The following is a 22,483-nucleotide window of genomic DNA, read 5'->3' as shown; positions in this document are numbered from 1 at the left end:
AACCAGCAGCAAGGTCATAGCCTGAGGAATGGCATTTGTCCCCTTGTCCACCATCAGCAGTGGTCTGGACCTTACTGCCATGTGGTTGCATGTCACTCGGCTTTCTGAGCCTCAGTTTCCACATCTCTAAAACGGGTGTCATCCAAAGTAGAGGCGCATGTCACCATGCCCGTCGTGGTGCCTGGAATGTGACAGGTGCTCAGGATACACTGTCAATAGGGGTTCTGACGGGTTACAGAATTATAACACCTTAGTGACTGCATGGTCCATCCCTCCAGGGCCATCGAAGCCAAGCACCCCCTGCAGGGCTGGGCAGTGATATTGGTGGTGATGGTGGCAGCTATGCTCAGCCACCGTCTTATAGGGTGTCAACCCTTCCGGGCGTGGTGTGTGCACTTGGCGTGCGTGACCTCACCAGGCGTCACAGCCACCGTGGGAGCAGGGGCTGTGGTTGGGTCACGTGTCAGACAAAGAGACTGAGGCTGCGTCGCGCTGCCCAAGGTCCCGTGAGGTTCCCGGGCCACAAGGGATATGGAGCTGGGTGTGTCTGACACTGACCCTGGATCCTTAGTCCCCCGGGAAGCAGGGCCTCCCAGGGGAGTCAACCCAGGGAGTGCCCTCCGATTGCAGATGACGAAAACCAAGGACTGATGGGGAGTACGCTCTGGGCAGGGTTAGAGTGGGCGGGGAGCAGCGTTCACAGGCACACCCGTGGGGGGGTCTGTGCACACAGTGGCCTGGCGTGGCGGAACCTGTTGAATCCGGAATCACGGGGGGCTTGGGGGGGCGTGGACCTCAGGGGCCAGAAGTGGGGGCCACCGCTGGTTTTGGAGCAGAGGAGTGACCACGTGATGCTGGCAGAGTTCAGGAAGCTTGACAGCAGAGGTGTTTGTAGGCTCGCCTGTGGGACCGAGCGGCTTTCCACGCCGCCACCATGGTCGTCGGCACTCACAGAGCCGTTTGAGCGTGAAGCTGCTTGGACGTCACAGAACGTCCCTGGACATCATCGCATTCACATCCTTCCCTGGAGGTGCTGCTGCATCCTCTCTGACTGTCCAGGAGAAACTGGACTTTATGGACTGTGTCCCCAGTGAGGCCACTGTTTAGGGTGGAAGCAAACATCAGTGTGGGAGAGAGAGGCCCACCAATGGCAGGAGAGGAGCCTGCTGCTAGCACCGGCCCCCACGCGCGTCCTGGAGGGGCGTCCACAGGCTGCAGCCAGGAGGTCCCCGGAATAAAGGATAGTGGACAGGGTTTGGGTTCCACAGTCCTAGGTCCCAGCTCTGCATTTGTCAGAATTCCTGGCGTGCTCCGCTCCAGATCTGTGCGTTTCACCTGTGTAAATTTGACCTTAAGAGAAAAAGAACCCTAAAGAAATACTGACCTGCAGATAATTCTGTGTGTGCGAAAGCGTTTAGGATGAAGTGTACTGATGCCTGCGGCTCATTTTTTTGTTTTTTCTTTAAGATATTTTTGATGTGGACCATTTTTTAAAGTCTTTATTCAATTTGTTACAATATTGCTTCTGTTTTATGATTTGTTTTTTTGCCCATGAGGCACGTGGGATCTTAGCTCCCCGACCAAGGATCGAACCCGCACCCCCTGAATTGGAAGGCGAAGTCTCAACCACTGGACTGCCAGGGAAGCCCCACGGCTCACTTTTCGAGGCATAAGAAAGTGGAATGGACTGATGGATGGGGAGGTGGTGGATAGATATGCAGCAGAGAAACAGAAACAAGTGTTAGCTGCAGAATCTAGGGGACAGGTCTGCGGAGCTTCACAGCATGATTTCTTTCTAAATGTTTGGAAAGAAAACTAAAATTCCACCAGCATGGCATTTTTTAAACGGGTGGAAAATACCAAGTATTGGCAGGGATGCAGCGCAGCTGTGAGTAGCAGTGTGACTCGACACAGCCATTTGGGGGAGGATAGTTGGCAGAAGTGACGAAAGCTGAACATAGGTGCTGAGGACCGGAGGTGAGATCCTGCACTCCTTGGGACACACCCGACAGAAATGCGGAAATACGCCGCCCAGAGAAACACCACACGTGCTCAGAGCAGCACGATGCATCCCTCATGGCCCCACGTGGCCCCACATGGCCCCGGGAGCGTCGCCAGGCTCCTGGCTCCGCGTCCTCTTGCTCTGCATTTAAATGCGGTCCGCCCTTCCTCCGCCGTCCAAAAGGGGTCACACTGGGCTCACTTTGCTGTGACACTTCTTGCCCGGCAGCCTGAAACGTAGATGCTTTCTGATAAAGTTCGAGAATCTCCCAGCCACCCGCTGCCGGTTCTGGCTGCCAGAGGGCGAGGCGGGGGTCCCAGCGTCAGGGTGCCCAGGAGGGTCCCGCCCTGGGGGCGTGCGGCTTTCTCTGAGGCTCCAGTGTGGCAGCTGGTGCTGTGAGAGCAGGGGAGGCCCCGGGCCCTGCCGCAGGGCTGGGCTGGAGGTGGTGGTCCTTGCCTCCAGGCTGGCTGGGGGACCAGCGGGCTCTCTGGCCTCTGCCCTGACTCCTGGCACTCCTCAGGCCGCCCACTTTGTCCCCGTCCAGCCGCGTGGGGACGCAAGGCTCCTCTGCCCGTGAACTCACGCTGGGGCCCAAGTCTGCAGCTGTCGTGTCCATCTCATCCTCAGAGAGGAGATATCCTGGCTCAGGTCCCAGGCTCGATCCCTTCCTGGTGGCCGTGCTGCAGGGCAGAGACCAGCTGCCCATGTGCCCCGGGCCTCCGTGTGTCCTGTGGCCTGTAAATGGTCCAACAGGTCTCCTCTGGTCAGTCACCTCAGATAACTTTATGATGTTGGGTGATTTCAAACCTTCATGCTGTGTACTTCATGGAAAAGTGCCTGGAGGCTGGAGGAGCTCTGCTGAGTTTCCTTAACGACCCTGATGGCCATCTGGGCCAATGTCACCTTGGCGAAGCTACCTCGGCCAGTGGTCCTGAGGAGCCTGGAACAGTCCACACGAGCCTCCTTGTCAGCAGGGAGGCCTCAGTGAGGCCCTGCACCATGGTGACCTGCTAACTACACTAAGTGACAATATTAACTAACAACGCTAACTATACTTACTGTGCTAATAATAATACTACCTACACTAACTATACCAACAATTCTAACTGTACTAAAAATACAAAAAAGAATTCAGATAAAATGAGAAAAAGAACAAAGAAACTAAAGAAAAATAAAAGAGTAGAGAAAAAAGAAAAAATAAACAAAACAGCGGTAAAAAGCAAAAAACAAGCCAACTGTGGGTCCAATGCCATCAGGTCACCAAAGGCAGCTTCCTGGGCTATAAAGACCCAAAACCTGGGCCCAGCAGGGACTTCTATAGGTTTTCTGTGAATACATCACAGTGGCACCTATGAGGTCAGAGCAAGAAACGGACCAGTCACAGCTGGGGATAAACCACAGTGGTTTTCTCACTAATCAGTCTCAAGACCCCTTTACTCTTTAACAAACAAACAAACAAACAAACAACCAAAAAAAAAAAACCAAAACAAAAACAAACAAAAAAAGGACCCAAAGAGCTTTCTGTTTATGTGGGTTATTCAAGATTGATATTTACTTTATTCGAAATGAAAACTGTAGGATAATCCAGTGGCCTTTTCATTTCTAGCTTGAAAATCTGTGATAATTTTTGGCTTCTAAAGACCTCATAACATAGACACTTGAAATATTAAATTCTGTTTCCTTAAACTCTGGTCTCAGAATAATACTACAACTCAACTGACATCACGACACTACAGGAAAATATTCTGTTGCATAAGACATGGTAAGGTAAGTATCTTTATTAAATTTTTGTTATTATGTCGAATGCATAGTATTTGAAAACCTGGGATGTTGAGGGGTGATTCCAGAACTTCCCCTTGTGGAGCTCACAATCCAACTAACCCACACAGAGGAAACAATGAGAATAGAATTTAAATGGGAATTCATTGGCCCCAGATTTTCCTCTGTGCTCTGTATTTTTTTGAAAAAGCCTTACTGGCACAAGGATAGAGGCAAGAAAATAACAGGAGGAATATTTAGTCTCTTTGGGAGTTAAAGGAAACTACTATTAAAGGGCTTTTAAAACAACCCAAAGACACCTACTTACCTACAAAGAATTGATGTTCTAATTACGAATGATTAGTATCTGTTCCAGCGGCTCACCGAGCAGTCCAATAAGACAAAGTGAACAATTTTGCTGGTCTGGAAAATACTGGAGTCTGGAAACAATTGATCTAGGGATTAAAAGAGGAAAACACAAATGCCTTCTGTTTGCCTAGCTCTCTGCGATGATTCCTATAACAAGTAACTCAGCAAGAACCCCTTGGCTTGAGCAAAGCTAGACCTGGAATCCAGGTGTTCTCTGTGTGGTCCTTCCTGCTACACCTGTGGGCCGTCCCTGCGCAATTAAAGAGCGCTTCTTCACACACACACACAAAAAAAGGGAATTCATTTACTATCAGTTCTAAGAACTGTCGGCTCCAGGAAGTAATGCATATGAAGAAACTGCATGGAAGACGAGTAGAGACCTGGCCTGGGTGTGAAGGTACATTGTTAGCATCTGTAGAGCTGAGAGAAAGTTTTTTTTTGTTTTGTTTTGTTTTTTTGTGGTATGCAGGCCTCTCACTGTTGTGGCCTCTCCCGTTGCAAAGCACAGGCTCCGGACGCGCAGGCTCAGCGGCCGTGGCTCACGGGCCCAGCCGCTCTGCGGCATGTGGGATCTTCCCGGACCGGGGCACGAAACCGTGTCTCCTGCATTGGCAGGCAGACTCTCAACCACTGTGCCACCAGGGAAGCCCGAGAAAGTTAGTTTTCATCTGATTTTCTCCAGTAAGATCAGGAGATTTCTCATCAGAAACCTTGGAGGCCGGATGGTGTGGGCTTGATGTATTCAAAGTGTTGAAGGAAAAAAGCTGTCAACCAAGAATCCTATATCTGGCAAAACTGTCCTTTAAAACTGAGGGAGAAATTTAGACCTTCCCAGATCAACCAAAGCTGAGCGACCTTTACCACCAGACCTGGCTGCAACGAGGGGCATCCTTCAGGTTTAAATGAAGGACAAAGCCCTGTGAAGAAATTAAGTAAATACACAGATGATTAGAAAAGCTGGTGCTATTGTAACTTCAGTTGGTATCTCCACTTTTTGTTTTTTGATTTAAGAGACTAATGTATTTTTAAAAAACACAGTCTGTTTTGGGACACACGGTGCATAAAGGTGTAATTCTGTGACATCAGTAACTGAAAGGGGGTGGGGTCAGAGCTGTACAGGAGCAGAGTTTTTATATGTTATTGAAGTTAAGCTGGTGTAAATTGGCATTAGACCATTATAACTTTAGGATGTTAAATGTAATCCTGCGGTAACCAGAAAGAAAATAGCCATAGAATATACACAATAGGAAATGAGAAGGGCAGTAAAATGATTCACTACAAAAAATCAGCTAAGAGCAAAAGAAGATGGCCAAGCAGGAAATGAGGGACAAAAGAGCCAGAAGGCGTATAGAAAACAAACAGCAGAGTAAAAGAAATGTCTTCAGTAATTATTTTAACTGTAAATGGATTAAATTCTCCAAACAAAAGGCAGATTAGTAGAATGGATAAAAATGTATGATCCCGCCATGCCATCTATAAGAGACTCATTTTAGTTCCAAAGACACAAAAAAGTTGGGACTTCCCTGGTGGCGCAGTGGTTAAGAATCCGCCTGCCAATGCAGGGGACACAGGTTCCAGCCCTGGTCCGGGAAGATCCCATATGCTGCAGAGCAACTAAGCCTGTGTGCCACAACTAGTGAGCCTGTGCTCTACAGCTCGCGAGCCACAACTACTGAAGCCTGTGTGCCTAGAGCCTGTGCTCCTCAACAAGAGAAGCCACCGCAATGAGAAGCCCATGCACCACAACGAAGAGTAGCCCCGCTCGCCACAGCTAGAGAAAGCCCGCACACAGCAACGAACACCCAATGCAGCCAAAAATAAAAAATAAATTTAAAAAAAGACACAAAATTTGAACATGAAAGGATTGAAAAAGACAGTCCATGCCATGCAAACAGTAACCATAAGAGAGCATGGTGGTTATACTAACATCAGACAAATAGACTTTAAATCAGAAATTGTTACAAGAGACAAAGAAAACACTGTATATTCAGTACAGCTGGAAAATAAAACTGTAAACATTTTCACCCCTCATGACAGATCGTCAAGATATATGAAGCGAAAATGGGCATAAGTGAGGGAGAAATAGTCAGTTCTAAATAATAGTTGGAGCCTTCAATACCCCACTCTCAGGATTGGATAGAACAACCAGACAGAAGATGAGCGAGGAAGTAGAGGACTTGAACAACACAGTGTAGCAACCAGATCTAAGACACATGCGACCCTACCCACCAACACAACACACAAGTGCACGTGGGGCCTTTTCCAGGACAGACCACGTGTTAGAGTACAACTTATGTCTTAGTAGATTTTAAAAGGTAGATATCATACAAGGTATCTTCTCCAACCACAATGGGAGGACGTTAGAAATCAGTAACAGAAGAAAAGTGGAAAATTCACAAATTTGTGGAAATTACATAACATACTCATAAAGAACAATTTTGTCAAAGAAATCACAAGGGGAATTAGAAATTACTTAGAGATGAAGGAAAACGAAACAGGATGTACCAAACTTAGGGACACAGCAAAACAGTGCTAAGAGGGTAATTTATAGCTATAAGTGCTTACACTGCAAAACAAGATCTCAAATCAATAACCTCACTTTGTGCAGCTTAGAAAACTAGAAAAAGAAGAATGAATTAAACCCAAAGCTAGCAGAAGGAAGCTGACAATAAAGATTAGAGCAGAGATAAAATAGAGAATAGGAAAGCAATAGAGAAAATCAACAAAACCCAAAGTTGGTGCTTTGGAAAGATTAGCAAAGTTGGCAGACTGTTAACTAGACTGACTAAGAAAAAAAGGGAGACAAATTATTAAAATAGAAGTGAACGTGGAGGCATTACCACTGACTGTGGAGAAATAAAAAGGATTATGAACAATTGTACTCTTATGAATTGGATAACCTGGATAAAACGACAAATTCCTAGAAATACAAAACCTGCCTAGACCGAGTCACAAAGAAATAGAAAATCTGGATAGACTCATTACTAGCAAGGTGACTGGATCAGTAATCAAGAGCTTCCTGACAAAGAAAGTCCTTGGACCTGATGGCTGCACAGGTGAATTAAAGAACTAACACTTATCCTTCTTCTAAAAAATTAGAGGGAACACTTCCTAACTCATTCTGTGAAGCTAGCATGATCCTGATACCAAAGCCAGACAAAGATACTACAAGAAAAGTACAGACCAATATCCCTTATGCACGTGGATGGACAAATCCTCAACAAAATACTAGTAAACTGCATTCAGCAGCATATTAAAAGGATTAAACACCGTGAACAGGTGGGATTTATGCCTGGAATGCATTGTTTCAGTAGTCTAAAACTGATGTGATACATCACATTAACAGAATGTAGGAAGAAGACCGCATGATTATCTCAATTGATGCAGAAGAATCAGCTGACAAGTCTCAAAACATTTTTATGGTAAAATCAGCCTACAAACTGGGCATAGAAGGAAACTACATGAACATAATAAAAGCCATATAAGAAAAACCCACAGCTAACATCATGCTCCATGGTGGATGGCTGAAAGCTTTTATTTACCCTAAGATCAGGAACAAGACAAGGTTGCCTGCTATCACCACTTCAGTATAATACTGGAAGTCTAGCCAGAGCTATTAAGCAAGAAAAGGAAATGAAAGACCCAAAATTGGAAAGGAAGATGTAAACTTACCTGTTTGCAAATAACATGATCTTATATGTGAAAACCCTCAAGATTCCACCAAAAGAACTCTTAGGTGTAAAATGAATTTAGAGAAATAGCATTCATGTGGAATCTCAAAGGATCCGGAATAGCAAAAACAATGCTGAGAAAAGAACAGACTTGGAGATCTCATTCTTCCCATTTTCAGGACTTATTACAAGTTACAGTAATCAGAACAGAGTGGCATTTGCACAGACTTACAGTCCGATGGAATAGAATAGAGAGCCCAGAAAATACTCGGTGTGATACTGTAATGACGGATACATGTCGTTACACATTTGTGAAAACCCATAGTGTGCACGACACCAAGAGGGAGCCCTAATATGAACTGTGGACTCCCGGTGATTGTGGTGTGTCAGTGTAGGAGCATCAGTTGTAACAAGTGTACCACTTTGGGAGAGGATGTTGATAATGGGGGAGGCTGTGTATATATGAGGGTAGGGAGTACGTAGGACATCTCTGTGCCTTTCTCTTAATTTTTCTGTGAACCTAAAACTGCTCTAAAAAAGTCTTAAAAATAAAAGGCAACCTATGGAATGGAGAAAATATTTGCAAATCATATGTCTGATATGGGGTTCATACCTAGAATATATGGGGCTTCCCTGGTGGCTCAGTGGTTAACAATCCGCCTGCCGATGCCGGGAACATGGGTTCGATCCCTGGTCCAGGAAGATCCCACATGCCGTGGAGCAGCTAAGCCCGTGCGTCACAACTACTGAGCCTGCACTCTAGAGCCCACGAGCCACAACTACTGAGCCCGTGCGCCACAACTACTGAAGCCCAGGCGTCTAGAGCCGGTGCTTCGCAACAAGAGAAGCCACTGCAAGGAGAAGCCCACACACCACAACGAAGAGTAGCCCCCGCTCGCCCCAACTAGAGAAAGCCCCTGCGCAGCAACGAAGACCCAATGCAGCCATAAATAAATAAATTTATAGAATATATAAAGAACTCCTACAAGTTGACAATAATAAATAACCTAACGAAAAAAATGGATGAAGGATGTGAATAGACATTGCTCTAAAGATGATATACAAATGGCCAACCAGTATATGAATAGATCATCTGTAATCATGATATAAATTCAAATTAAGACCACAGTGAGATACCACCTAAACCCCTTTAGGATGGCTCCTAGCAAAAAGACAGAAAAAAAAACAAGCGTTGCTGAGGATGTGTAGATATTAAAACCCTTGTGCTCTGTTGGTGGGAATGTAAAATGGTGCAGCCACTGTGGAAAACAGTATGGAGGCTCTTGAAAAAATTAAACGTGGGGGACTTCCCTGGTGGTCCAGTGGTAAAGAATCCACCTTCCAACGCAGGCGACGCGAGTTCGATCCCTGGTCGGGGAACTAAGATCCCACATGCCCTGGGGCAACTAAGCCCGCGTGCCATGACTACTGAGCTCGCGGGCCTCAGTGAGAGAGCCCGCATGCCACAAACTACAGAGCCCATGTGCCCTGGAGCCCGGTGCCACAGCTAGAGAGAGAAAACCCACGTGCCACAACTAGAGAGAGAAGCCCGCACGCCACAACTAGAGAGAAGCCTGCATGCCGCAATGAAAGATCCCGTGTGCCAAAACTAAGACCCGATGCGGCCAAAAAAATAAAGAAAAAGACAGTAAACATGGAACTGCTCTATGATCCAGCAATCCCATTTCTGGGTGTATACCCAAAATAATTGCAAGCAGAATCTTGATGAAATACTTGTATGTTCATGTTTATAGCAGCATTAATTCATATAGACAGAGAGTAGAATGGTGGTTGCCAGGGGCTGGAGGGGGTGAGAGTTGGGAAGTTATATTTAATGGGTTCAGAGTTTCAGTTTTGCGAGATGAGAAGTGGTCTGGAGATAAGTGGTGGTTCACAACAGTGTGAATGTACCTAATGCCACTGAACTGGAAACGTTATTACCGTGGTAAAAGTTTATGTTAATGTGTATTTTACCAGAATTTTTTTTAATTAATAAAAGATGGAAAATATTTACCAAGGATTGGCAGGGATGTTTCACAGCCACTAGAGGCAGTGTAAGTCCATCAGCCATTTTGGAAAGGTAATTGGCGATAATGAGGGAAGCTGAGCACACACTCCCACTATCTGCACTCCCACTCCTCGGGGTGCACCCCTCTGAAGAGGCGAATACGTCCCCAAAGAAACACGCACACACGCGCACAGCAGCGCGCCGCGTCGCAGCCCCGCGTGGTCCCTGTAGCGTGGAGCAACCGCCGTCTGTTCACACGGCAGTGTAACGCGCAAATGTGAGTGGAAGATCTACAGCGTGCGAAACAAGGTGGAATCTCACCGCCAGTGTTGAGTTGAAGGGGGCAGGTACCAAGGCGGTTCCCTTCGTATGGAGTCCAGAGCCAGCAGAATTCAGCTGTGCTCCTAGAAGTCAGTGAACAGTGGTTTTCCTCTGGGGCGGGGCTCCTGACCAGAAGGGTCCACAGGAGATCCCAGGGGTAGTGTGCAGGTCGTACTGCTTCTTGATCCTGGTCCTGGGACCAGAGCGTGTTCAGCTTGTGGGGGAAAAATTGTGAGTTGTGTGCTTACAATGTGTCATGTGCTCTTTGGTATGGGAATTATACTTTAAAATGGTAAGTTAAAAAGATTCGTTTCAAGCCCAGAATGGAAGAGGGCGGTCAGCCTGTCCTGTCTTTCCCGGCAGAGGCAAGGTCTCAGTGACCCTGTGGTTCTCTTCTTGCAGGGAGGCTGCGGCCGGGGCCTGAGCACTGCAGCGGTGTCACGGTGAGGGCAGAGGCCCAGGGCTACACCGCGCTCCTCGTGAGCTACAAGCACGGCCACATCCACCTGAGCGCCCGCATCACCATTGCCGCCTACCTGCCCCTCAAGGTGAGCCCCAGGCCCTGCCCTCCCCCCGTTCCCTGGTGCAAATTATCCATCTGCTCTGGTGAATGTGTGTTAAAACACTGATTGTTCAGAATAGCTTTTGGGACAGCTACAGAGGTGATTGTCAAGCTGAAATTAGGAGTATGGAGCAGGGGCAGGGCCTCCCTGGTGGCAGACGGTGAGCGCCGACATCCTTGTGGATGAAATGATTCCCACACGGATCGGGACAGAGGGGCTCCTGGTCCAGTAGAGACTCACCCTGCAGGGTCTCCACAGAACCCTGGCGTGGGGACAATGGCCCTGGCACGTGGTGCAGATTCTGGGGCCTCGGGGCCTGGGTCAGGTCTGGATGTGCCCCTCGCCTGATGCCAGGTAACCGTCAGCGTCTGGGTCCCCCATGCGTCTTCGTGCAGAAGGCATTTAGAGTGTTCCTGCTCAGAGCATGCTGCCTTTGTTTGACACCAACTCCCGACTTTCAATCCAGGTCCAGCACCAAGTCTGTGACTTTGGCTGATGTAATTTCCCTGGGCCTCAGTTTCCCTGCCTGTAAATGGGGCTAATACAGCACCTGCCTCCCAGGGTTGTGGTGACGATGAGCTGAGCTCACGAACCAGGTGGGCTGAGAACCGTCCCTAGGAGGTACTGAGCGCTCAGTAAGGGTTAGCTGTTACTGTGTGAACAAGGAAGCCCTGGCCCTTCCTCCAGCGTGCGGCCAGGCAGCCTCGCTCGGGAGGCCCGGGGATCGTGGGGCGGGCCTCCCAGGCTGGGCCAGTCAGCACTTGCATTTCCCGGGCACCAGTCCCAGCCGCTAGGATAGCTCTGGTCCCCTTGATTTGGGATGCATTTTCTTCTCCCCCTCAGCCATTAGAAGCTAGCTCAGTGACATAAGAATTCTTCATCGCTGCACCCCTAGCCCTGGGCACAGAGCAGACGACACCAAGGGCTGTTGTGGATTTCTTATTGAGATATAATTGACATATAACCTTGCGTTAGTTTCCTTAGGACAACAGAGTGACTCAATATTTGTATCTATTGGGAAATGGTCACCACGATAAGTCTGGTTAGCATCCATCACCGCACATTGTTACACGTTTTGTGTGTGTGTGATGAGAACTTTTAAGATCTACCCCCTTAGCTGCTTTCACATATGCAGCACAGTGTTATTAGCTAGAGTCACCATGCTGTACCTCACATCCCCAGGACTCACTTATTTTGTAATTGGAAGTTTGTACTTTTTGACCACTTTCACCCATTTTGCCTCCAATTCCTGCCTCTGGCAGCCACCAGTCTGTTCTCTGTTTCTATGAGTTTGTGGTTTTTGTTTTTTTGTTTCTAGATTCCATTTATAAGTGAGATCATAAGGTATTTGTCTTTGTCTGTCTTGGTTTATTTCACTTGGTGTGATACCCTCAAGGTCCATCCATGTTGTTGCAAATGGCAATGTTGCAAATTCCTTCTTTTTATGGGTGAATAATATTCTTTTATATCTATATCTATATACCTGTATCTATATCTATATCTATATATATGTCACATCTTCTTTATTCATTCATCCATTAATGGGCATTTAAGTTGTTTCCATATCTTGGCTATTGTAAATCACGCTGCTATGAACATGGGGTACAGATTTCCTTTAAAGTAAGTGTTTTTCTTTCCTTTGGATAAATGCCCATAAGGATTTATGGGAATTGCTGGGTCATGTGGTAGTTCTGTTTTTAATTTTTTGAGAAGAGTTGTTTAATTTAGAAGGAGTGAGTGGGGAAATGTGTCCAGGGTTACCTAGCTAGGGCTGAATCCAAGGTCTCCTGATCCCCCAAACCAAAATATATATGAATACCTACTCATAGGTGCCGGTCCCTGCTCTAAACGTTAGGGGTACAACAGTGCGAAAAACCACACAGAAATCCTTTTCCTCATGAGCTGACATTGTAGCAGAGACAGAGGTAGAGACAGACAGTAAATAAACTAGTAAGTCATGTATTTTGTATATGCATGCCATGGAAAAAGTAAAGCGTTGAAAGGGTGATAGGGAGGGCAGAGGAAGGAAAGATGGCAGCGTAAAATTGAAAGGTCAAGATCCTCTCACTGATCAGGACCCTGGAGGTGAGAGGGCTCAGGGAGCAGGGCTGAGAGAAAACTAAAATCCCTAAGATGGCAGCGGTCATCCTGGGCAGGCCCTGCCACAGCCAGCCGTGTGATGGAGCCTGGGGAGGAGGTTCTTCAGGACCCCTCCTGGGTGCTTGTCCAGGTGACCACATGGTCTGATTATCTGGGTGTTTGTTGGAGCATCAGGGGCCAACCCCTGAGCTCACTGTCCCAAGCTGGGATGTAAGGATGAAGATAAGGTGGACATGTCCCCAGTAAAGGTGGCTTCCTGACTGGAGAAATTATAGGGAAAAGAACAGCATATGTGTCTCTTCTCTCATCTTCCTTGTGCCTTGATATCTGTTAAGATTAGGTGTATTTGCAAGTAACAAAACGCAAAATAACAGTGGCTCAGTGAATAGAGAGTTTGTTCCTCTTTCACATGAGAGGTTTCACACAGGTCTAGTGTGGCAGCTCTGTAGTCATCAGGGACCCAGGTTTCTGTCTTTCTACTTCATCGTCCTAATATGTGGATTTCATCCTCAAAGTTGCCTCATGCTCTAAGGTGGCTGCTGGAGCTGCAGCTATCACATCTGCATTCCATATAGCCAGAAGGGGAAAGAGCTCATCTCTGAGCCGAGTTAGTTTCCTGTAGTAGCCTTGTCAGAAGTTTAACAGAGCAGCTTCCACCTGCACCTCATTGGCCGGAACTTCATCTGCTGGCCACAGCTAGCTGTAAGAGACGAGGGAGTCATTTCAGCTGGGCAATTTACCACCCTAATAAAATGGAAGTTCTTTCTCTGAGGAAGAGAGGAGTGTGGAAACTGGAAGGGCAGCTACCAGTTCTTGTCCAGCCTGTGCTTGCCAGTTCACTCTGCAGACAGTCCCTGGTGCTTTGTTAGTACAAGGTTCAGGGTGGGGAGACAGATCTAGGGAAACATCTCACCCTCTGTGCCCTGGGAGGCTGCCCATCTGTGAGGAATGCAGACGTGCAGACAGACGCAGTAAGTGTAGTAGAGGTAACGAAGAGTCCTGTGGGCACAGGTCACCTGTGAACGCAGAAGCAGAACGAGAGTGTGAAGGCAGGAAGCTCGGCTGGTGGGGCACCAGAAGGCGTGTGTGTATCTCGGGGTGAGGCATGAGACTGGAGGCTCCCTGGGTCAGGTCGAGCGAGGGTTAGAGCTGGATGTTCTCATGCAGCAGTGGGCAGCAGGTGAGGTCAGGGAAGGACAGTCACACCCATGAGACCCCTGCTGCTGGCGGGGAGGGTGAGTGGCCGTGTCTTGGAAGCACATTGTAAGGATGCCCCCCACGGCAGAAGAAAGACCCTCCCCAGATCTAACAGGTGCCACTCGCCAGCCCCCCACTCCACCCCCCGGCCCGACTTACCTGTAACCTCTTCTGTCTAATTGGCCCACAGACAGAGGGGGGCTGTCTTGCCAGTTCCCTAACTCCCTTCACAGCCAACACACTACTTCCTCTTCAGCCTGGTTGGCTGCAGCAGTTTGGGGTACATTGTCACCCCACCTGCGGGTTACCCTTTGGGGGCCTGGAGTGCCAGGGTCTGGGGTCCCCGCCTGCCCCCTTCATCCCGGTGATGATCAGCGTGGGCTGTGCACCCTGGAGCCTCTGGGTCAGCCAGGTGCCGGGGCGGCGGGGGGGGGGGGTGGGGACTGTCACCTCTGACTGCCTCTCCCCTCCCCTCTCCTTTTCTCTGGATCCTGGACTGAGGCGGGTAGTCCATCTCCTGGAAACGCAGACTGCTGGTGCTAAGGGCCTCTGGATGACCAGACGCCCTCCTGTTGTGCAAACCAGGAAATTGAGTCCCTGAGAGAGAAGGTCTCGACTGCGATACGGGGCCCCTCCTCTCCTGCTTGGCCTGTCCTGGTATCTGCGTGTTGACGCCCCCAGTACGATTTATCAGTGTCCTTCATTAGCCATGCTGATTATTAACCTATCTCCCTGGCACACGGTTCGGTGACGCTTTTATGCCTGGATGGGAAGAGAATTGCACAGCAAGGTGATAATTGATCATTCTCCAGCTTTAATTATAGGACATGTGGTACTTTTGCACAGTCTTTCTATTGGGCTGGTCAGGAAGAAATCCTCCTGCAAGGTTTACAGTGACCTACTTTGTCCATAGCAGAGCTGTTCTGGTTGTGGTGGTGAGACGGGTGAGAGCAGGGCATCTGGAGTCGGAACAGACCCGGGCCCGCCAGCTGGGTGAACTTGGACGAGTTGCTTCTGCTTGCTGGGCTTCACTCTTTCCATCAGCAAAATGGGGGTGACAGTTGACAGTAGTGGGGGCCATTTACTGATCATATGCTGCATGTGTGTTCAGGGCTCCCATCCATGCCCCCTTGAATCCGCGATAACCCATGAGGCAGGGTTCTCATTGTACCCATTTTATAGGACGGGAGACTGAGCCTTATAGACATTAACCTGCTTAAGGTCACACAGCTGAGTGACAGCTTCATTCTAGCTTTGGGGACAGAGAAGCAAATGCACTTAAGAACACACAGGAAGTGATGACAGGTGGTGAGAAGGGCGGTCCAGCTGGGAAGGGAGGTAACAGGTGACAGGAGGTCCTGCCTTGGACGGGGGATCCAAGAAGGCCTCCCTGAGGAGGAGGTTTGCGCAGAGGCCTGAGTGAAGCACGGGAGCAGGCCGTGCAGCTGTCTCAGGAGGGAGGGGTGTCCAGGGAGGAAGGGCCAAAGGCCCTCATCACGTGCAGGAAAAGGGCCCTGTTGATGGTTTCTTTGGTGGGCATGTAGCAAGATAGAGTCTGTGGGGGGCTCCTTGGAATTGTGTGTGTGTACACACCTGTGCACACGTGTTCAGGGAGGGATGCCTGGAGAGCTAACTGACAGCAAATTCAGAAAATTATTCATATTGCAAAAAAAAAAAAGTCGAAAGGACAGAACTCTCACTGACAAGTGATGCCCTTTCTTTACTAAGGGTTTAGCACCCAACCAAGGGGACCTGAGCCCCACAGGCCTTGGCAGATCATCACCTTGCCCCGACCTGCCTCCATCCTCAAGGGTATGTGACATCTTAAGGCTGTCACACAGTGACATTGCCTCTCCATACGGAGGTGCATCTGGCTGGGTCACTGCTTCAGGTCCAGGACTGCGGCGACAGCTGAGTGCTTATCAGTCTGTACCTGCGAGGGCTTCAGGCTGTTGGCAGTTGGGGGAAGCAGCCCCCATGGGGGTGAGAGCATGGAAAGAGCTGAGCGGAGCATCAGGGGTCCGATGAGCAGGTCAGCAGAGATGACCGCAGCGGCGGGCTGGCGAACACCGTGGGCCAAAATGGAGGGAACAGGGGAGGCTGGCGCTGGCTGGGTAGGGGAGGCTTTGGCTCAGCCCAGGCTCATGACATCCCCACAGGGTCTCCGCTGCAGAAGGTCTGAGATGGGTCGTTGTGCCCTGATCTGCATGAACGCTCACAGGGTTTTAAGGGGTCCAGGTGAGTAGGGCTTGGGGGAGCCGGGCCCGGAGGTAACTGTCAAGTATTCTGTGTGTTCTGGGCATTAAGCTGTCAAGGACTCACTTGATGTGGGCTCCTGGTAACCTCCACGTGCCTAGGACACTGGCGATTCTGAACGAGAAGTCACTCTGCCTTTGTGAACTCTGGTCTAATGCAGGCACAGCTTCTGTGTGTGCCTGTCTGTGCCCACTGCAGACATTGCTAATCAATCCTGGCTGCCTTTATTGCCAAGCACTGATTCGGCCTCAGGAGCACAGATCCCCACCCCCATAGCCATTACCAGCCAATCAGAGTTGGACCTTGGGGCTAACAGGTGTCTGCAACTCTTGGCCAAAAAGATATTGGGAAGCACCAGAGGTTAGGGTCAATTAGTCCAAGAAGAGGGGATTGATGCAGGTTTGGTCTTCTCAGCACTGAGATGATCAACCTGTCACAGGTAGAATCATTTGTTTCCATTTCTTCTCAGTTTTAGGGTTTGCTTTTTTTTTTTTTTTTTTTTTCCTTTGTGCTACGCGGGCCTCTCACTGTTGTGGCCTCTCCCGTTGTGGAGCACAGGCTCCGGACGCGCAGGCTCAGTGGCCATGGCTCACGGGCCCAGCCGCTCTGCGGCATGTGGGATCCTCCCGGACCGGGGCACGAACCCGCGTCCCCTGCATCGGCAGGCGGACTCTCAACCACTGCGCCACCAGGGAAGACCCAGGGTTTGCTTTTTTTAACCTTATTTTTTGTCTAAGTTGTTTATGTGGTTCCCAAGTTAAACCCGTATTCAAAGTACACCCAGAAGCCTCACTTCCATCCCTTCCCTGCCTCTTGTCAAAAACTATTTTGATTAGTTTCCATTTTACAGTTTCAGTGTCTCTTTTTGCAAAAGTCAGCAAGAACGATTGTATGTTCTTATGCCTTACCCGTTCCTCTCTTACTCAAGGGTAATATGCTAGATATCCTGTTCTGCACTTTGCTTCTTTGCTTGGAAAATAACCTGCAAATCTCTCCACATCCACACGGGAAGATCTTTGTTTGACATTCCATCGTATGGATAGACCACAGTTTACCTAACTAGGCCCCTGCTGGTGGGTGTTTGTGCTGTTTCCAAGCTTTTACTCATAAAGGTAATACTGTAATGCCTAGCTCTGTGTGTATGTTTTATATATTCATGGAGGCATATCTTCGGAGTCCATTCCTAGAAGGAATGTTGCTTGGACAAGGGATAAATGTGACTGTCATTTTAGTAGATATTGCCAAATTTCCCTCTGTTGGGGTGGTGCCATTTTCCTGTCTCCCCAGCGGGATAGAACACGTTTCTCGATAATACTGTTTTTGAAAATTGCTGAGAGAATAGATCTTAAAAGTTCTCATCACAAGAAGAAAAAATTGTAACTTTGTGTGGTGATAGATGTTAACTAGACTTATTGTGGTGACCATTTTGCAACATATACCAATATCAAAACACTATGTTGTACTAATGAAATGAATATAATGTTACATGTCAATTATATTTCAAAAAACAAGTTAATTAATTTTATAAAAGAGTACGTGTTTCCCTACGGACTCACCGGCAGTGTGTGTGCTCAGACTTTTGGATTTTTGCTAATCAGATGGCAGAGAAATAGTATCACAGTGTAGTTGTAATTTACTCTTTTAAAAATATTTCAGTTTGTCTGTAAGGTCTTTCATTTCTCATGTGGTTGAGATCGCGCTGCAGATACAAGAGGAAACAGACATGCCTTTCCTTTAATGAGCCTATAGGCCAGCTGGGGAGACAGACGCCCAAACAGATCATTTCCTGGCAGAACAACCAGCACCAAGTAAAGCAAGGACCAGAGAGTGAGCCACCCCAGCCCTGGCAGGCTCGCCTCTCCCAGGGAGACGTTGACGCTTCCCCTCTTTTCTCCCACAGGCTGTGGACCCCTCCTCTGTCGCCTTGGTGACCCTCGGCTCCTCAAAAGAGATGCTTTTCGAGGGGGGTCCCAGACCCTGGGTCCTGGAGCCTTCCAAGTTCTTCCGCAACGTCACCTCTGAGGACATGGACAGCGTCAGTCTGGCTCTCTTTGGGCCCCCTGCCGCACGGAATCACCAGCAACACTGGATCCTCGTGACCTGCCAGGTCTTGGGCGAGCAGGTGAGCGGGGGGCCACCCCCAGACCAGCCTTGCCCAGAGCGAGGGATGGAAAGTCACGGCCCCCAAGCACCCTGCTGTGCCTCGCAGCATTATTTTATCTAACTGCTCGAGGCAACCCTGAGAGACAGCCGTGGCTGTTGTACCCATTTCACAGACAGGCAGACTGAGGATCAGGGTGGTTGAGTAAGCACCATCTGGGCCTAGCGGGGTGTGGCAGTTGGGACCGCGCTACACGCTGGCCAGTCCTGCTTCTCTTTCCACACCCGGGGCAATCTCTTGGTCCAGGGCGTCAGCACTCCCCACTGTCAAGTCCGGGTGGGTTGAGATCGGGCTCGCAAAGTCAGAGGCCTCCAGGGTCAGGCAAGTATCAGTATTATAAATGAGTGGGACTGCAGACCCAGGGTGGGCAGATCCTTTCGGTGTTTCAGGATGAGCCGAGAATCCCAATATTTTTTTCTCCGGAATCTTTTTTTTAGATGGAAATATAGTTGATTTACAATATTATATTAGCTTCAGGTGTATGGAGTGTCTTGATTTTTTTTTTAATGCTGAAAACCAAAAAAATTAGCCTGGGTGGACGGAGCACAGTGCACCTGTGATCCCTGCAGGGCCGGTATCGGCTGGATAGAGCAGCAGCTCGCCCCTCCGTTCCCCTGTGCCTGGCAGTCCCAGGCTCAGGGCTGCACACTCGTCTGGTTATAGTAGGGGTGTAACCCTCCATTCCCAGGGTGCCCGGAAACAGAACGCAAGGGGTGAGGAGGCCAGCGTGAATCAAGAGACATAGGAGAGAGCCCCTTTCTTGGGGGAAGTGAAGAACACCTGTGTTTATTTACTAGTACAGAGCATGTCAGTTGATGTTAAAACACACACACACACACACACACACACACACACACACACGGCCCCCAGGCACCCTTATGAAGACGGCCACACCAAGACTGGCTTGGTGTGAGCGGAAAAGAGGCACAGTGAGAGGCCCACTTCCACTGGCTTCATTGTTTTTTTTTACAAAATCAATTGAAGAATAAGAAAAATAATAAATACCACAACAAGAATAAACTTAGTCAAAAATGAACGTAGAGAACTTTCTTAGCCCTGGCTTGGCTCAGTCATCTGTGTCCCCCTCGGACGGTAGGGGTTGGACCCTCAGCAGGGTCGCCCTGAGGGCCCCCTACCCTGGTGCTCTGGGGTCGCTTCCTGGGGTGTTGGGGGTCACCCAGGACACTGCCCTCTGTCCTGCCTCGTGGTCAGGAAGGTTGAGGGGCTTCTGGACCGGACTGTTCTGGCGTGTGAAAGTGAGTGTCACTGAGGGGCCGGGGACCGCTCCCTCAGGACCGGCCGTGAGCCGTATTGCTCGTAAAATGGGGGCCGGGCTTGATTTCTGAGGTCCCAGCTCTGAAAGCAAACATAAATCTCCGTGTCTTTTCTTGCACCTTTAATTTCCATCTTTGCAGCCTCCAGCTGAGCTTGTCTAAGAGGCGAAAGGAGGGCAGGGCTGTGGCTCCAGCACCTGCTCAGCGGCCCCGCCCTCCGTAGCCCTCAGCTGGTCCCTCCCCAGGGGCTCAGTCCATCAGACACGCTCTGCGGTGCCTGCACCTCGTTGTGATGGGTGTCTTCAAGTCACTCTGGATTCCTCATTCAAAACGCACAAGCTTGTCGATTTGCTCATCAGCCTCGGGGTCTTCATAGGGTCCCGGGAAGCTGCATGGTGTTCCCCCGACCCACCTCTTCCTCGGGCCCAGGAGCCGGCAGTGGTTCTGTTCTCTTAGTAGAGGGCGCCAGGGCCCCTGTCGGAAGGTCTCTTGCACGTTGAGGGAGCTCTCTCCTGGGCGTGTGGCGCTGGACCACCGTAACCCGCTTGGGATGCGGGCATCACCACCATCCCAGTTCTGCAGAAGAGCACGCTGAGTCCCGGGGGCTCCCAGCGGAGCAGGGACTCGGGCGTGGGGTGTCTGACGGCTGCTTCTGCTCTGCCAGGTCGTCGCCCTCACGGTGGGGAACAGGCCCAGCATCACGAACCCCTTCCCGGCACTGGAGCCTGCTGTGGTGAAGTTCGTGTGTGCGCCACCCTCCAGGTTCACCCTGGCGCCCGTCTACGCCAGCCCCCAGCTGGACCTGTCCTGCCCGCTGCTGCAGCAGAACAAGCAGGTGGTGAGTGGCCTTCTGGGGAGGCGGCGTGGGTAGGCCAGGCGACACCCGGTGCTGCCCCCTCAGCCCTACACTCGCCTTGTCCGGTGGGCACTCGTCTGCGTGTGACACATGAGGCCCGGGATCTGGAGGGGTGGGGCATCCCCCGCGTCACAGCTGCTGGTGGCAGCGCCCGGACTCTGCCGCCTCTCTGCGTGGGCACTTGGCGGTCTGTACAGATCTCGTCGCTTCCCTGTGTGGCTCGAGGCTGTTAAGGTGGGGTTCTTGTCTCAAGGCAGGAGTTGCAGAGGGAGTGGCTGGCGGTAGCCTTCTCCACGGTGCGGGGGATGGTGCTGTGTTTCCAAGGTCACCGCGAGCAGAGGGAAGAAAGTCACTGGGGTCCCTGACAGCAGGGATGTGAGGTGACAGCAGTCCAGCCTCCACCCCTGAGACCCTCGAGACCGGACGGCTGGACGTGGAGGATTTGGAAGCCCCTGGTCAGGGTCAGGCGTGCACACGTCCTGCTGGCCGGCTGCGGCCCTTCTCGGAAGGGAACCAGGCTTCTTTCTTCTCATCCCTCAGCATACGTTTGTTGGATCTCACCCCCTGTGCTGGGCACACGTCAGGTTCTGGAACGCAGAGTACCCAGGGCAGGCGAGGCTCGGGCCTTGGAGCCGACAGGAGGCCCACAGCAGACGTGGTAGATGGGCGGGTGCGAAGCCCTGTGGAGACAGGGGACCTCAGACTATAGGGAAAGGCCCCTGTGAGGAGGGCACACAGGCTCACGCCTGTGCTCGGGGCGCCAGCCAAGAGGGGCCAAGCTCAGGGTGCCCCAGGCAGGTGGAACAGCAAGTGCAAAGGCCCCGGGGCCAGCCCAGGGTCTCTGCAACCCTGCTGCCCACACAGTGATCAGAACCGCTGTGTGTGTCTTGCTCCTCGTCCCTGAGGGCTGGACCCGCAGGCAGAACCTACGTCTGTCCAGCTCCAAGTCCGGTGCCTCCTTGGCAGCCCTGCAGATGCTTCTCTCCCAGCCCCAGCCTGCAGTCAGCCCCGGGGCGTGTCTAGCTGCCTACCTGGGGCAGCGAGATTGGGAGTCGGCTCCTGCTGCTGCTTGGTCAAGTTGCATCCCTTTGAAGCTCTAGGGGAGGCGCCAGACTCCAGGGCCTGGGAGTTGGGAACAAGCCCACCCTCTGGCCGGTGCCTCTGGGCCTCCTGTCCTTGTGAGCTTGGTTCAGCTTTTTCTCCCGCTGCTCTGGCGATCGTGGGGGGCTTCACTGACCCCTCAGCTCTGAGGCATGTGAGCCCCTCCGCTGGTCCCGTGAGGACTGGGGCCTCGCCGGCACTGGTTAAAGTGAGGAGTCTGTGTGTGCGGCTCAGGGCCCTCTCCCCTGCCCCGCGGGCCTGCAGGGAGCATCCTCCTGCGGGAGGAGACCCGGGCTCAGAGCCCAGGGCCCCTCCGCAGGCTCGTTGCCATGGTGCCACATCCTCCCCGTCCCAGGCCTGGGTGTGCATGTCATGGAGCGGCTGACCATCTTCCCTAAGGTGAAAATCCTTGTGTGTTCAGGAAAAGACTTTGGGGCTATTGAGATGAATGTCCTGAAAGTTTTACATTTTAAATCACTTTTATGTACTCAGCAAATTATCCCTTGTGGAAAGAAAGACAACATATAAGTCTGGATGCTTGGAAGACTCGGCTTGCTGGGTCCACCGTGTGTGTGCCGGGGAGCCGGATTCAGGCCCGGCCTGAATCCCACCCGCTGTGCAGCTGCCTCCTTTGAGTGATGACAGTGACATCCAGAGTTCCTGCGGGGGATAAGCGGGACCGGACATAGGGAGTCAGAGTGGGACCTGCAGGCCCTGGGACCGCCCGTCACCTTCCCCCCGCGATCAGTGCTCGGACGCTGGGACAGTCCCATGTTCTGGCTTGCTGTCCCCTGGCTGGAGTTGTTTCCCTCCTGAACCCGCAGCTCTTTATTCACACGTTACTTT

General features: G+C 50.6%; 1 protein-coding gene across 1 annotated transcript in view; it reads left to right on the top strand.

Moving 5' to 3' along the window:
* The window catches only part of NUP210 (nucleoporin 210), a 100,000-nt gene that overhangs the window by 37,124 nt on the left and 40,393 nt on the right, over positions 1-22,483 (top strand). The window contains exons 14-16 of the mRNA XM_030849519.3: positions 10,532-10,677; positions 18,146-18,367; positions 20,345-20,518. Of these exons, the coding sequence (XP_030705379.1) occupies positions 10,532-10,677; positions 18,146-18,367; positions 20,345-20,518 (542 nt within the window). The remainder of the gene's footprint in view (positions 1-10,531; positions 10,678-18,145; positions 18,368-20,344; positions 20,519-22,483) is intronic.

Source organism: Globicephala melas, chromosome 11, assembly GCF_963455315.2.
Source record: "Globicephala melas chromosome 11, mGloMel1.2, whole genome shotgun sequence".
In the NCBI taxonomy this organism is placed as follows: Eukaryota; Metazoa; Chordata; class Mammalia; order Artiodactyla; family Delphinidae; genus Globicephala; species Globicephala melas.
Note: the sequence above shows the minus strand (reverse complement) of the source record. Positions and strands in the feature narration are given on the sequence as shown.